The following is a 10,792-nucleotide window of genomic DNA, read 5'->3' on the forward strand; positions in this document are numbered from 1 at the left end:
AGGCTGATTCCACGGTAGTTGTTTGGATCTTGGATTGGTTTTTTGCTTGATTTCATAATTGGGACGATGATCGATGTTGATAATGCCGGTGGTAGATCGGTTGTATTGAGAATGTCGTTGATGAGGGGTGTAATGTAGGATAGCATGTTGGGAGAAATGCTGTGAATGAAGTGTTCTGCTTTGATATTGAAAGGATCGGAGGTTTTGTTTTTATTCAAACTCATGATTGCTTCTTCAACATCAGTAGCTGATACGTAGAAATCGGAGGTTTTGTTCTTTTCAAGGTCTGCTAGCAGCTCATGAAGTTTTTTGTTGGAAATAGTGTTATTGATGTTTTCAGTTCTGGGTGTGTTCAGAAGGTTATCAAAGTGGGAACTAAACTCTTGGTTGATATCGTTTACGTCTGATTTGTTGTTGATGGTGTATAATTTGTCATCCTTTGAATTTTGGAGTCGGATTTGTTTCCAATATGAACGTGGTTTGAAAGTTTTAATTTTCTCTACATTGATGAAGTGATCCGTAGTTGTTTGGTTTTTGCACCTTTTTGATGATGAGCGAAAGTCCTTCCTTGCAAGAAGATATCGATTATATGAGATGGTTCTCTGGTAAAGTTACGGTCTCTCCAATCATTAAAGCACTTTTGTAAAATTTTCCTTTTCTTTGTAAGTTCTTTGTTCCACCACGGTTTTGTCTTAATGAAATGGAAGTCAGAGAGCTTAAGGTTATTGTAAGTTTCAATAGCACAGTTGTTTAATGTGTCATGTAGATGTGTTATCTCTTCGGTGATGTTTGAGTTTTTGGAGTGGTATAGGTGCTTTGATACAGTTTCTTTGAAATTATTTATAAAAATGTCATTTTTCCATAGGTAGTTTGGAATGGCGTTTGGGTCATTTATTTCGTGATTGAAGCTTGGTGAGAAGTCAGTTATCATGTTACAAGCTATGGGTAGGTGGTCGCTAGTATTGAGGTAGTGTTGTTGTAGTATGTTGATGTTTGTTATTTTATCTAGGATGTTATTCGATACCAGTATATGATCGATATAAGACTGGTTTGGTAGCGTAGCATGGTGATAAGTGTATGATGGGCCGGTACCATTTGTAATATCTATAGGTGTTAAGTTAAATGTTCTGATGAATTCGTTTAGGTGATCGGTTAGTGAATTTGGTTTTCCGATTCTTCCTGATGGGTGGGTTGTTGGGCATGACTGGAAATCGCCTAGTATGATGCATTCTGAGCTGTTTTCAAATTGTTTGATAATTCCACCTATATTTGATAGTTGTGATGAATATATATCTCTAACGTTTGGGTTGTTATTGACAGATTGTAGATATACTCCAATTATAAGCAAGTCATAATTTTTCAAAGGTATTTTAACTGTTGTGTTGAAGTCTGTTTTCGATAAGAGTTCTGGAGAGGGTAATGTACGTTTTATCATCATAGCTGTTCCACCATAAGGGCGACCTGTCAAGCCTTGTTTGGCTGGTTGGAAGAAAATATAAAAGTCTTTTTGGAAGTTGTGTAGTAATATTTTTTCAGTTTCCGTTATCCATGTTTCGGATAGAAAAATAATGTCGTATGTCGAAGATAGGAAGTCAATGTATTTGAAATTTACCTTGATGCCATGGCAGTTCAGGGATATGAAATTAGTATTCTCCATTTTGAGTGTTGAAAGAGTCTGTTGGATCTAGGCATGCAAATCTGTTGGGATGTGTGAAGTTAGGTTGTTGGTTGGCGAACTGGAAGTCGGTAGGGTATGGGATGAAAAACTGGTTGTCTTGATCTGTGTTGTTGGGGTATCGGATTTGTCGGTTCTCTGTGTGAACAGTTGGGTGATTGTTGCGTTGTTGTCGCTGTGTTTGTCGGTTAGTATCAGTACGGCGTTGTCCGTTGTAGGCTTGGGTAAGAGGGTGAATTTCGGGATGTTGTTGACGTTTCTGGTTTCTAGTTGGGTGCTGATGCTGGTGGGTGATGTCCCTTTGAGGTTGTTGGTTGTTTGATTGATGGTGCGTCCTCTGTTGCTTCCTGTTGAATCGTGGGGGGTTGGCGGAATGATATTGGTCTTGTTCAGTGTTGTCTTGTCTTATGTGCGGCTGTTGGTTTCTGTAGTTGACCTTTTTTCTAAAATTTTCCTTAAAAGGTTTGACAACCAGACCATGAAACCAAATGTCTGGGTTGAAGGCTTTCTCTCTTTCAAACGGATCAATGTCAATTTTGAAAGCCTGGTTTGTATGGTTCTGGTGAATTAATGTCACTTTGACTACTGTCAGTCTGATTTCATTAGCTACTATGTCCCAAACATTGTCTTCGGTTAGAGTCAGTTTAAAGCCTCCAACAAACAGAGAGTATGGTTTCGGTTTACCGGCAACATGGTTTCCTCCAGGCAGTCGGTTTCCAAAGATGATGGGGCTTGAATTTTTTGGAGGATTACGGGTGCAGAGGCTGCTGTGTTAGTCGGTTGGATTGGTTGGTTTCCAGGGTGCGCGTGCTCTTTTTGGAAATGTTGGTCCATTTTTTGTATTAGTTCTTTGACATAGTTTTTAAGTTCCTGGTTTTCATTTTTGACATCATTAACTGTTTTAGTCAGTTTATCTATTTGACCAAGAAGTTCCTTGCTATTTGTTTCGATTACGTTTTGGAACGGAATTTCAGGTGGTGTTTGTGGGGTGGTGATGCTGGATGGTCTCAGGATCATGTATGCCAGTTTGTCTACAATGATCATTTCTGTTAGGCTTAACCCAATGACGTAGATATCGTTGACAGTTGCATCAGTATTTTGCCTTTGTTTCAGGTGTTGAGTAGGGTTTTTCGTGGTTTTGAGAACTTTGTCAAAGCCATGGATGGAGAGGGTATGGTTGTCGAAATCGCCCAAGAGCATTTGGAAGAGCTGGTCTCGGAGTAGCTTGACTTGGTCGGTGTCCAGGTATGATTCAAGGAGTTTGATCAAATCACTTCTTGATGCTCGATAGAGGTTGTTTATGTTTGCTTTGAAAGGGACGGATGGTTCATTTTTGTTGATTGAAATTTCTATCACTAGATCTGTTACATCTGTGAAGTTGTTGTTGTTGATGTCATTCTTGTTGTTAACATTAACTATTTCTGCAGCTCCGTCCGCCATCTTAAAGATCAATTCTATTGTTAAATACGGACAGGTCTGTAAAATACCAACCCCCCTTCAAGACGCTTCCCCTTGTAAAAAGATAGGAAGATGCTCGAAGGGTTAAGGCCTTTCCTGAATTTCGGAAGCAAGTCTAATTTGATTTGTTAGAATGGAAATATTCGTTGAAAATGGCAAGTAAAACGAAAATGAGTGCATATGGGCAAATTTAGTGGACGTTGTGCAACTGATCTTTCTAATTTTTCTGGCTGTTTTACTTAAAGGACTTACTGCAGACAAGGCTTCACATGAGAAATTGGCAAAAACCAGCTTTTTCCTTTCAGTGTCTATAATAGATAATAATTCCTTGAATTGACAAAACAAATTTCCTCTCAAATCCCCTGCCGTTTTCGAGTGAATCGATTTTTAGTTATTCGTACTTCGATAACTGCTAAAATGCCAAAAATCGCTATTTGATAAGTCAATTTATCAACCTATCTGATAGGTAAGAGTTTTGTAACAGATGACAGGGTTTTTCGATATTTGATGTTCTTTTCAGAGGTAAATAAGGGAAATTCCATGCATAAGAATGAAAGTATCGTTCCTACAATCTTCAATATCTTGAGGAACTGAATGAAAATGAGAGAACACTTTCTCACTCAGGACGACCGTAAATCCAAATCTCTGCAATATTCATATATCCGTAAGGTCCTTGAGCAACTGGTTGATTTGCATACAACTCGTCAGCATATTTTTGGCAAATTAAAGTTACACGGCCTCCTACGATTTGTCCAGTATTACCAAACTTGGTTTGGATGCTCTGTCCATCGATATACAGAACAGTGAAAAAATCAATGAAATCATTCCGAACTCCGTGTTTTGTACCAATCAAATCAGCAGTATTGACAAGTATAACATACTCAATAAAAACACGTTGCTTGAATGTTGCTTTGATCCAATGAGGTGCGTACTGTCCCCTGTTGGTGCTAGATCTTGTGTCTTCTAGCCCATCGAATGCAAGTTCAGCTGTTTGATTGCCAGAGAAATGATCAGACGATTGTGTAGCCGTCTGGACAAAAGACTGTAATTGCTCTGTAATAGAATTTTTATAAACATTATATCATTGCTTGATTTAAGAGAAAATTGAAATTTGAGAATTGTTATGTCAGGTTCCAAAATTCGTCGAATTTTTTTTCTGACAAATCAAATTTTTGCTAAAAAGTTGGTTTGCGAAAGGGACCGTTAATTGGAAATCTAGGGGTGCGGCCTTTATCCACAGGGGAACCAGGGGAAGCATTTGATGGGAAGTTGCCAGAGGAGAACCTGCTTAAGTATTTGTGACTCACAATCAGTTTTTAAACAGTTTTTATTTTTATCTACCCATAATTTCCATGATCTAAATGATCTAAATGATCTAATTTCCATGACGAAAAACTTGACAACTCAGGACTTATAATATGTGGTGTACAAGAAGTCCGACGATTAAACAAAGGATCTGCCATCATTACTGTAAACAATCCCAACAATAAATATGAAATATATTGGTGTGGTAACATGTTGAAAAAGCACCATGGTGTTGGTATTGTTGTGAAAGTTGCTCCGAACATTGACATTCTTGAGATCTATCAGGTTAATTCTAGACTTATTGTTATTGATGTTATCGTATCGGGCTGCTCTCTGAGAGTTATAAACTGTTATGCCCCGACAGAAGAGAGTGCTATAACTACCAAAAACCTGTTCTATAGCACTCTCAAAAAGCAAATCATTACCACAAATGCAAATCAAAAAGTGATATGTCTTGCGGGGATTTCAATGCTACTATCTCGGCATCACTCTACAATTCATCCTTGAGAGAGAACAGTGTAATCGAAGACTTGGTCATCAACGATAACGGTGAACGTTATCATGATGTCTTCCAATCGTGCAAACTTTCAGTCTTGAATACATGGTTCACTCATAAACTTTGTCGTAGATATACTTGGCACTCGCAAGATGGGAACACCAGAAAGGTATATCATTTTATTCTCTGTTGTAACTGGTTGAGACAGTATTGTACGAATTGTCGAGTATACTACTCATATGACTTTGATAGTGACCATCGTTTGGTGATCGCAAATTTATCCATGCACCAAAATGTCACGCTATAAAAAACATCGAATGAAATCACCAAAGAAATGTTTTGATTTCAAATCCCTAAATCGTGCTGAGACGGAACAAAACTTTAAAAGGAATCTTTCCTTCAAGCTTGAGTATATTCAGCCAGAAATGCAATCGAATACTCAATTCAACGATCACTTTATTACTTCTATTTAAGAAGCTGCAAACGAAACGATTCCGAAAATAGTTGCTCGAAAACTACACCAGCCGTGGCATGAGGATGCAAAACTTAAGGAACTATATCAACAGAAAGAACTCGATTGGGAATGAGAAATGCCTGTCCGAAAAAAATGAAAGCCGTTCGTAAGAAAATCAGAACTAGAGCTCGACAATTACGAAATCAATTTTATAGAGATGAAGCCGAGAAAATAAACCAATTGTCCATTAACAGAGAACTTGATAAATTATTTGCCCGTGCCAAAAAGCAAGAAACCACCTAAAAACCAGTCATTGGATCATGTCCTCCGGACAAACTTTTGAACCGTTTTAAAACACATTTTAACCCAGAAGACCCTTCTACAACCCAAACACCTGAGGAATTTCTGAATCTTCCAATTTTCGTCAATGCTCTACAAAATATCTCATTGAATTCTGAATTAAATGATGCACCCCCAACCGTTTAAGAAATACAGAAACACTTACAAAAACTTAAAAATAACAAGGCATCTAACGACATTGAACCGGAGCTCTTGAAAATATGTACCGAACCAATCAGGTGATACAGAGAATGATGTTCAACCTGTGGAATAATCTCGACATCCCTGGTGCGTGGGGAAACTTTAGACTTAAGACATTGTGGAAAGGGAAAGGTTCAAGAAAGACCCAACAAAATACCGCGGAATTAGTATAGCATCAACCGTCTGCAAATTAGCCATTAATATAATTCTTGAACGACTCAGACCCTGGTACGAGAATCAGTTATTGGATGAGCAAAATGGCTTTAGAAAGGACCGTGGAACAACAGACGGTATCTACACAGTCAAACGAGTTCACCAAATTTCAAACAAAAAGTCTGAACCTACATTTCTTCTATTTGTTGATCTAAGTGCAGCTTTCGACCACATACCACGAAGCTGGCTCTTTGAAAGTATTAAACTGTGCTTCCCTGATAGATCCATGCCTCGAAATTTCGAAATTCTTGAAACTTTGTACGAAAATACCACCCTCACCTACGACGATGCTATGATATCCTTCAAAACGACTCCCGGTGGGCGTCAAGGGGGACCCGAAAGTCCCTTTTTGTTCAATTTATATCTAGACTTCGTTATGAGAGTATTTATCGAAAAATGTAAAGATGTAAACTGAATCAAGTTCTTCAAACACAAATATCGAGTTAACCCACAAGCACACTCTCGTGCAGAAAGATCCGAGATGAGAGAAAATTAACAAATAACAAATTTTTTGCTAATCAGTGCTCTCTCATAGACACTGATAGTGTTTTGCCACAACAAAGCTTTGCTACAAATCTTGAAATAAACAATATTGCTCTTGATGAAGCAAAAATTTTAGCCCTTATACGCGCACTTACATCTAACAAAGCGCATGGTTGGGATGACATCTCCATACAGATGATTAAGATCTGTGATGAATCCTAGGTTAAACCTCTTATGAAAGTTTATCAATTTTCCCTAGATTCTTGTGTTTTTCCATCGAATTGGAAAAAAGCATATGTTGTCCCTGTTTATAAAATCAAAGGGGACAAGAGTGTGTTAAAAAACTACAGGCCAGTATCTCTTCTACCTATTTTTAGTAAAATCTTTGAAAAATGCATCTTTGACTCTGTTTACACCTATTTTGAAAACAACAATCTCTTTACTAATTCCCAGTCTGGTTTCCGCAAGGGTGACTCTTGTGTGTCCCAGCTTTTGTCCATAACGCACGACATCCTGGTAGGTTTCGATTCAAATCCACCTCTAGATACTCGCGGAGTATTTCTTGATATTTCCAAAGCTTTTGACAGAGTTTGGCATGATGGGCTGATTTTCAAACTTAAGTCGTATGGTGTGTCCGGGCCCCTTCTCTCATTACTTCAAAATTTTCTCTCAGGTAGGTTGCAGCGGGTGGTTCTTGATGGCCAAGCTTCCAATTGGACGGAGGTCTTGGCCGGTGTACCTCAAGGCTCTATTCTAGGACCGCTCTTCTTTCTGATATATATTAACGACCTCCCTGAAGGAATTATTTCTATGATCAAAATTTTTGCCGATGACTCGTCAATATTCTCCCTTATCCTTGATCATATTCGCAGTTCAAACGAATTGAACAGTGGCATGCAGAAGGTTAGTGAGTGGGCTCATCAATGGAAAATGACCTTCAACCCTGATCCTTCTAAACAGGCTGTTGAAGTGTACTTCACTCGGAGGATAAATCTAACTGATCTTCCAGAAATTTATTTTAACAACGCAGCCATTGCTCGACAAGATCATCAAAAACATCTTGGTCTCATTCTTGATCATGAGCTGGCTTTTGACCGTCATCTTGATGAAAAAATTAAAAAAACCAATCAAGGTATTGGTCTTATTCGTCGGCTTCGTGCATTCCTACCTAGGGATTCACTAGTCACGATATTTAAAACCCATATTAGACCACATTTAGATTACGGAGATGTCGTGTATGATCGTCCAGGTAATTCTACTTTTTCTGAAAAACTAGAATCAGTTCAATATGATGCTTGTCTTGCAATAACTGGATGTTTCAGAGGATCTTCCAGAGAAAAAATTTATCTTGAGTTAGGTCTTGAAAGCCTGTCGGACAGGCGACTAAGTCGAAGACTAATTTACTTTTATAGAATAATCAATGGCTTTGCACCTGCTTATCTCTCAAATGTTCTTCCTCCCCAAAGAGGGGAGGAGGAACGTAGGGCAGAGCGGAGGATACAACCACCATTTGAGGCACCATTTTGTAGGACTGAACGTTACCGTGCCTCCTTTTTCCCCTTTTGCATCAATGAATGGAATAACCTGGGCGAAAATATACGAAATCTTCCTTCTATTTCATTATTCAAACAAGCGATTCTTAAATTTCTCAGACCTTGCGCTAACTCAGTTTTCAGGGCTAGTGACAACCATGGCGTGGTTCTACTTAACCGATTAAGGGTTGGTTTCAGTCATCTTCGGGACCACAAATTTAGACATAACTTTGCAGACACAATCGACCCATTCTGCAACTGTCGAATTAATTCTGTTGAAACGACACAACATTTCCTGATGCATTGCTCTGATTACTCCAATAACAGACTTGTTATGTTCGACAGCCTTCTTCAACTTGACATAACCTTGTTTCCATTTAATCCCAAAACATTGTGTAGAATACTTCTTTATGGCGACCCCGATTTTAGCATTATCCAAAATCATGATATATTGAGTATAACGATAAAATTTATCTGTGATACAAGCCGTTTTGGGGGACCGTTATTTTAGTCTACTCCAACTGCTCTCCTAGCTCTTTTAGTTTTTGTTTTTTTAGTTCTGTTAGTATTTATCCTCTGTAGTTTGTTTTCTTTTTTCCATTTATTAGTTTATTTAATAGTTTATTGTTAGCTTAGTAGGGTTCCTACCTCCTGGCGGTATGATCTGGTGGTCCTTTTGCGGGAGGTTAGGAACCTTCAGTTTTGTACTATTTGTTCGTGTTACCTTTATATAGATTTAAAAAAAAAAAAGAAAAAAAAAAAAAAAAAAAAAAAAGATGAGAGCAAGTGGTATAAGAACTTGGGGAGAAGCGACTCTTTCTTGGTGTGGATATGCTGATGACATCATCCTCTTTCTACTTTCACTCGAGGGTATCAGTGCTGCAACAGAGCTTTTGGATTTAACTTTCACTGCCTTTGGTTTGACAATCAATGGCTCGAAAACCGAAACAATTTACTCGATCAAGTAATTAAAAATGAGAATTGTTCGATTGAAAGGTTTTGTGGACTGGCTATTGCAAAGAAAAATGCAAGATAGACAGAGAGTCTTCTTAAAAGGCTGTTAAACTCCCGCCTAAATTTCTTCGATTAAGATAGAAGTTTGGCTTTAGAGAAAGATAGAATCTTACGAGGTGGTACACATTTGTAAGATCCATAACATTCATCTTTGCAAACATGATAATCGGGACATGGACTTTTCCTTGCGCATACTGTTGTTGTAGGCTGAAAAAAATTGATTAGGTTTGAAGGAAATCTATTGAGGTTGTCTTTTTCAAGCAAGAATAATACAGTGGAGTACCTCTATAACTCGAATGCCTCCTTAACTCGAACATTTATCATCGTAGCCTGGGCCCGGTTGTTCAAATATCGACTAAATTAAATCCCGATAACCGCTAATCGCGATTAACTTTCGTTGTGCGAACGTCAGATTAACTTCAAAAATCTGAATTTGAGAATGTTTCCAAAACATTTTTCGTTCGAATTTCTCACTTAAATGCAGCGACTTCACTTTTTTTATAGGAAAAAGCTTCTTAATCCTCGCTAATCCTGGGTCAGAGCATAGTCACTAATATTCGATTGACATTGGTCAGAGGCGATGACCTTTATATATCCCTAATATATCCCTGGATCAAGCTACTCAATGCCGGCCAAGCAAAATATTATGATTGGAGTTTTTTTTGAAATTGGTACCCGCGCTAGATCTTATGTCGCTTGTACACTGGTGATGTAGCGCCGTTTGCCGGTAGGAAAAGTTTCAAAAACTTCAATGGCTTCTTTGCAGGCACCATCTTTCAAAAAACTTCGATCAAAGATGGCAGATATAGCTTGGTCCAGGGATATATAAAGATCAGTGGTCAGAGCAGGATTAAAATTTGGCCAATTTAATCAGGATTTAATCTAGATTTAAGTCTATTTTTTTTTCAAATAACCGACAGTCCTGTGCTAATCGGCGCTAATCGATATTTAATTAAAAATTAAGCTAATCCACTTTTGAACAGCCGGGCTCTGATATGAAACGGGAACACTTATGTAAAAATAAAACCTTTGAGTGTGAGTTTTAAAATCATATGAAATCTTAAAAAAAGCTAAAAAATAATAGAATGATAAAAATTTACCCCGTGTTCTTTGTAAAGTGCTCCATCCACTGGTGTTTGATGATTCGAATTAATTTCTTCATTTTCATCATTCACACAAAAACATTGTTTTTCTTCTTCAACAAAAAAACTAAGTTTAGATTTTCTTTGACATTTCAGAGCACATTCGATAGGTGAGGTTGCAACAACAGGTTTCGAAGTATCGTCAGCACTTGTTGTATTGTGTTGTTTTTCTTTGCCAATATACCATTGGGAATAAACCAAAACCAATTTGCTCAATAAAATGTAAAGGTGCATTGTAAGACCTTTTTTCAACAGACATGTTAAGCAAAGGATTTTATCATTTTAATTTGAGTGAAAATTTTTCAATTAAATTTTTTATAGGATTTTTATAGATAATTTATTAATTATTAACTCAAAAATGAAAGACAATCCTGAAATATAATAACGACCTACCTGGTTATCAAAACTAATCAATGAACATTGAAACAATAAAGCACATAAGACATAACTGGTCAAAAAAAAATAATGAAAGCATTTTTA

The 10,792-nt window shown here is 37.5% G+C and overlaps 2 protein-coding genes across 2 annotated transcripts; both read right to left on the reverse strand.

Moving 5' to 3' along the window:
• Positions 1 to 1,643: 1,643 nt before the first annotated feature.
• On the reverse strand, positions 1,644 to 3,115 carry LOC136797461 (transcription factor mef2A-like). The gene is made up of 2 exons (XM_067054035.1): positions 2,360 to 3,115; positions 1,644 to 2,234 (listed from the first exon to the last, which is right to left on the reverse strand). The coding sequence occupies exons 1-2, from the start codon at positions 3,113 to 3,115 to the stop codon at positions 1,644 to 1,646; spliced, it is 1,347 nt and encodes a 448-aa protein (XP_066910136.1).
• Positions 3,116 to 3,129: 14 nt separating this feature from the next.
• LOC136797545 (uncharacterized) lies at positions 3,130 to 10,581 on the reverse strand. The gene is made up of 3 exons (XM_067054127.1): positions 10,271 to 10,581; positions 9,284 to 9,377; positions 3,130 to 4,186 (listed from the first exon to the last, which is right to left on the reverse strand). The coding sequence occupies exons 1-3, from the start codon at positions 10,544 to 10,546 to the stop codon at positions 3,750 to 3,752; spliced, it is 807 nt and encodes a 268-aa protein (XP_066910228.1). The 5' UTR covers positions 10,547 to 10,581; the 3' UTR covers positions 3,130 to 3,749.
• Between the last annotated feature and the right edge of the window lie 211 nt (positions 10,582 to 10,792).

This window comes from Clytia hemisphaerica, unplaced genomic scaffold (assembly GCF_902728285.1).
Source record: "Clytia hemisphaerica strain Z4C2 unplaced genomic scaffold, Clytia hemisphaerica genome assembly, whole genome shotgun sequence".
Taxonomy (NCBI): domain Eukaryota; kingdom Metazoa; phylum Cnidaria; class Hydrozoa; order Leptothecata; family Clytiidae; genus Clytia; species Clytia hemisphaerica.